The 5565-nt window shown below is 47.1% G+C and overlaps 1 protein-coding gene across 12 annotated transcripts in view; it reads right to left on the reverse strand.

The window, feature by feature from the left end:
• Positions 1 to 3454, reverse strand: part of AKAP8L (A-kinase anchoring protein 8 like) — a 32105-nt gene extending 28651 nt beyond the window's left edge. For 9 of the 12 annotated variants that reach the window (XR_003511991.1, XR_003511989.1, XR_003511988.1 and 6 more), the window contains exon 1: positions 3089 to 3354. Coding sequence is in view for 7 of the 12 variants with exons in the window: in XM_027548052.1 (XP_027403853.1) it covers positions 3089 to 3287 (199 nt within the window). In the remaining 5 variants the exon portion in view is untranslated. Of the gene's footprint in view, positions 1 to 3088 lie in introns of all 12 variants that reach the window. The other 3 variants (XM_027548056.1, XM_027548053.1, XM_027548059.1) reach the window with 2 other exon arrangements.
• Positions 3455 to 5565: the final 2111 nt, after the last annotated feature.

A 5565-nucleotide genomic window follows, 5' to 3' on the forward strand; every position in this document is an offset into this window, starting at 1 on the left:
AATACATACTGGATTAAATACACAGTATTAAAGCTATAGAGCAAAAGATCTATGTATATTCAGGGGAGAGGGCCCTGATTCTTCTTTGAGAAAAAGGAAAGATAATTCATCAGTCAACCAAACCTTCAGAGTTCAAAGGCAAACTCAGCTCTAGTTCTGTCCTCTCTACATTAATATTCTGTGCCACAACACTGCCCCCAGGGCAGGACCTTCTTTAGCTAGTTATGCTCCAATTATGAACCAATTCTTATCTGGCTTGAGTATCGATCTTGTCTTGGTTCAATTTTTCAGCTTGATTAAATTCTGAATGAAAAAATAAGCTCTGAGTGAAAAAATAAAATAAGCAAATTTTTGGTCCTATAAAGTGAAAGGTCAGACCATGGGTTTATAACTGTGTATCACAGCCCCTCCCTACTGGCCAGCCTCTCTGATACCTTTTTTGCTCAAAAACACACAAAGCTTCTCTATTTTATTCTTTTCCTTCTTTTTTTAGAAGGGGATTCTTTGAAAAAATAATATCAAGTGACAAAAACTGGAAGACAATAGGAAAGAGGTTAGGTTGCAGCCAACCTCCACTATCCAGTGAAAATCAGCCTCCAAGATGGCCTCCAATGATTCCGGCCTTCTGACATCATGTTGTCTCTTCCCAAATAGAGGGAGGCAGTTTAATAGAAGATATTGCAGAAAAGACCCAGTGCAACTTCTGAGGCTTCCACCTCATTCTTTCTCAGATTATTCACTCTTACTATAAGCCAGCATATAGTAAGGACCCTCTAGTAGGCCTGTGGAGAGCTCCAGATAGTACAGAAATCAATAGCCAGCATCAACCTGTCAGGCACATTAGTCTGAGTCACCTTCAGCCCAAGTTCAGCCTTCAGATGTCTAAGGTCCCAACTAACATCCAAAATGTAACCTTATGAGAAATCCCAAGCCAGAGCCATCCAGCTAAACCACCTGTGCATTCCTAACACAGAGAAAATATATGACATGATGAATGTTCCTATAAAAAGACTGGTAGCATTTCAGACCTTTGTTTAAAGATCTGATTCTGGATTTTTTGTCCTGTTTTTCCACTGCTCCTATCTTCCTCCCCTTGGTGGTAGAGACAGAACCTTCTTTTTCAAGTATACATAATAAAATTAGATTAAAAAATTAGATAAGTTATCAAAAAGATACATTTTAAATCACCTTCTACCCTTACTAATAATGCTAACATTTGCTTTAAGGCCTCCAGAAATTCCTCTTAAAGGCAACGAGTTGTCTAAAATGTGACATAAAATGCCTGACATTCATTCATTCATTTATTTATTTATGACAGCACTTCCTGACATGTGGGGTCTTAGTTCCCCCACCAGGAACTGAACCAGTGGCCCTGCAGTGGAATCTTAACCATTGGATTGCCAGGGAAGTCCTCACATGCCTCTGACTTTAGTGGTCTGCTTCTTAAAAGGGAAAGTCACACGTTATAAAGCAACTGTGGTTTTCAGTTGGTCAAGATCAGGGGAAAACTAATCATAACCTCATTAGCTTGGCTACCTCACTGCCAACTCAAACACAGAATTACAGCCTACAAGATATGGAGCTGAAATTCAAACTTGACCATCTGTGACCTCTATACATCAGCTTCCTTGTCTATGAAATTAAATGGATCATTATTAAGCTATCCACCAGCACCCAACCAGTCTTCCCCTGGTTTCTTCAGCAGTCCTGTCCCTAAGAACCACAAAACTGTCTTCCAGTTCTTGATAAGATTTGGTGAATAGGATCAGTTTTCAATTTCAGTTATGTTAGTATCAACCCGACTGACTTCCCTGGTGAACCAGAAAAGGTACACAAAGGCTAGGGCAGGGTTGCTCAACCTTGGCACTATTGATGTTTGAAGCCAGAAAATTCTTTAGGGTGGGGCCACCCTTTGCACTATAGCATGTTTTAGCAGCATTCCTGGCCTCTACCCACTAGATGCACATGTAGCAACTTCCACCCCAAGAAGTGACAACCGAATACCACGCTACAAACTTTGTCAATGTCCCCTGGAGGGCAAACTTGCCCTTGGTTGAGAACCACTGGGCTAAGGGATGGTTGCTTAAAAAAACTGGAGTTCTGGCCAAGCTCCTGACCTGGAGGAGGGACAGCTAACACTACCTTCTCATCTAAGGCCAACATACAGCTGTCTATGGAGCAGCCCCAGAGGCTCAGATTCCATTCTCAGTCCTAAACATTCCAAGTAGAATGCAGCTTACCCAGCAACCACACAAGCTCAAGCCCTATTAACAAGGGAAGCTCTTGGCTGAAAAGCCTCATCAGTTATTCTGAAAGCAGTCCCAGGCCAGCCTTTGAATTCATTCAGGGATGATTTGTAATCACCCAGGCATATCCTATGGCTCCCTCTCTAATCTCATCATCCCCTCCCTCCCCTTAGCTCAAGACCCACTGATCACCTTGGGCTGATCCTTTAACACGCCAGGCAGCTCCTGTCACTAGGTCTTTGGAGGGCCCCCTTGGCCAGATATCCCTAATTTCCACGTTCCATTCAGGTCTCTGCTCAAATGTTCAATGCTCTCCAGAGGTCCCCAACCACCCCCACGTAATAGAACAAGGTCCTCAGGGTACTGACTACTCCACAACACATACTACGTTCGTTTCCCGATTATGGTCTGCCCTCTTCTGTAAAACACTTGAGGAATTCCCGTCAGTATGTCAGTGTCTATTCAACCCCCGACGCCACAATGAATTTGACAGTTGTGCAATGAGTTAACACGGAAGCCAGCCGTTCTTCACAAGGCTCAGTCCCTAAGGATGCGAGGTTCCCCACTCGGCTCTAACGCTTCATGTATTTATTCACTCACATCCCCACTTTAGGGGAGGGGCTGGCGCCTCTCCCAGCCTGGGGCAGGTAAAGGCGAGGGGGTGGGGCGGGCAACCACGGTATTTGCGGGGAAACTGCGCGGGGGACAATGGCGACGGCAGCCGAGTCCGCAGATCGACCTGAAGGGCCGAGGCCCGAGAAAGGGCGACCTGAGGCGACGAGGGCCCAGGGGGCCGGGCCAGGGACGGAGGCGAGAACTCAGGTGCCGAAACCAAGACTCACCGACACCGGAGACAGAAGCCAAAACTTCGGGCGGTCGGGAGCCGGGACGCAAGGTGGCCAGCACAAAGAACTGAGACGCCGAGGCGTGAGGGGCGCGATACTGAGGCGACGGGACCCCGGCGCCATTTTGTGACCGCAGAGAGGGCAGTGTCCAAGCCCCGTGGGAGGCACGGACGAGCCCGGCGCGGCTCCGGCACATCCCTATCCCTCTCCACCTGAAGCCTGACCCCTCTCCTCACCAACCCTGCCGGGCCCACCTGTATAGCTCATGGCAGCAGCGAAAACTGCACCCGAAGATTCTGGCAGCTGCTTCACACGTCGGACGCCGCCGCGTTAGCGGAGACAATCCCCCGAGCCCCTTCTACCCACAACTAAGCCCCGCCCCTCGACAGCATTGGCTCGCGCCGGACCCTGGCTTCACGCCTGTTGGATAGCCTCGCTGTCCATCTCTAAGCCTCCTTAGCCCCGTGGCTGAGGGCTCTGCCAATCTAATGAGAGCCCCGCCCTAATCCCGCCTCCCGTTATTTTGAGACCATGCGGATTGGCCTAGAGGAGACGGCCTGGAGGTGGACTCCCGCAGAGTTCGAAGGGGCGGAGCTGTTCACTACGGAAAGACCTGAGGCCCAAGCGCGGCCAGGCGGGAAAGGCCTGTGCCCTGGAGGCCCGCCAGAGGGAGCTGGGTCTACAGGACAGGGCACTCCTCCAGTCCCGGCTTTGCCACGGGGGTGTCGTGCCAATCTACTCTCTTTCCTAACTTCCCTGGCCTTCAGCTCCAAAACGAACAAGGTAAAGCCATGTTGGAATGAAAATTACATTTAAGTGCCAAACAAGATACTGGGCACAGTTTCAAATATGTGAAATAACATATGTGAAGAATTCAGTCCGGTGCCGGGTGATCTAAAGAAATGTTACATTTTGTTATCCACTGTTACATAAAGATAACAGATATACATCATGTTTATATCACTATATGTAATAAATATATATTTGTATTATTTCAAATGCTCTGTGAGGAAGTTGGGTTTTTTTTAACTCCCATTTAAAAAGATAAGAAAACTGAAGCTTGAAATTCATGACTTGCTCAGGGTCCTTGACACTTAAGTGTTAAAGCTGGAACTACCCACTCTAAACCCTTCTCCGTTTGTTCTGGACTTTAGAGATCCTACAGTAAGAAGCCCAGCCAGGCTCCAGCGCTGTGTCCTTAGCAGCCTCTTTGGACGTGTCCACTGTCAGAGCCATCTTATAGCTGCTAAGAGACGACTTGAGGGAGCTGCAGACACTGAAACTTGTGCTTAATGTGTTCGTGAAAATTCATCAAGCTGGGTGACTTGTACTTTTTTGTTTTAAAGTATGCCACTACTGACTTTTTGATATTAATCTCTCATTTCGATGGCACTTTTTAAAAGTCCGTATCCTTCAGAGAAATATGCTGAAACATTAAGAGATTAATTGGTCTGGTAACTGTAATTCATATGGAGAGAAGGACATGAAGGGGCTGTAGCTGAAGAGATGGTCATGAGTTTACAACTGATGAGTAGGTGACAGTTCATTTTACTACTTCACTTTTGTGTGGTTAGGATTCTCCATGAAAGGCTTTAGCAACTCCTCCAACCCTGGGCCTATGCAAAACTTGCTGCCACGTGGGACAAAGTTCACAATGTATTGAAAAACTCCACATATGAAGTACATAAAGTTCTGCCTAGTGTGCATTCCAGTTGTGGGGCTCATTTCAGTGTCACCCTCAGGGAGACCTGCCTGCCCTCCAAACTAAGGCATAGCCCCAGGACACCTCTCCTGGATCCCATAGCTTCCTTCATGGCGTGTACCACAGCTATGTTTTACCCTCATATGTTGACTTCACTATTATCTAATGCTCTGCCTCTGAGACAAGTAGTAGAACTGCTTATGAGAAGGGGTGTGATCACAAGTTTTAGGGAAAGATCCCTCTGTGGCAAGAACAGCATTCAACCCTTTCGAGGACTGGCCCTTATCATGGCATCACTGTGGGTGGCGCAGGACCTCCTACTTTCTAAGTTCTTGTATAGTTTGAACTTTTTTACATCCAGCTTACATCACTTTTTAAAACTAATGTATTAGTTTAAAAAAAATTTATGAAAAGCCGAAAGAGGTGGTGCCTTTGGGTCAGGTCTCATTCCAAGAGAGGCTCTACCAGCATTCCAAGTCTCACACTAGACATGAGTAGTAGAGGGCCTCCTCCGGCAGGCAAGATATGTATCCTGATCTCATAGGAGCAGAAAAGCCAAGTGTGCAGGCCAAGACCACCCTTGGGGAGAGGGGGTACATACTGTCACAGCTTGTGAGTCCCCCGTTCCCAGTCAGGGGCATGGTTGGGGGCCCAGGATAATGGGGTTGGGGTAGGAGAGGCCTCTGCCCCAGGAGGTCATTCCCACTTTGCAGCCCCTGGCTGTTTTAAGTGAAAATAATGAGCTAAAAAACCACATGCAATAAACAAGAAG

Source organism: Bos indicus x Bos taurus, chromosome 7 (assembly GCF_003369695.1).
Source record: "Bos indicus x Bos taurus breed Angus x Brahman F1 hybrid chromosome 7, Bos_hybrid_MaternalHap_v2.0, whole genome shotgun sequence".
NCBI classification, from domain to species: domain Eukaryota; kingdom Metazoa; phylum Chordata; class Mammalia; order Artiodactyla; family Bovidae; genus Bos; species Bos indicus x Bos taurus.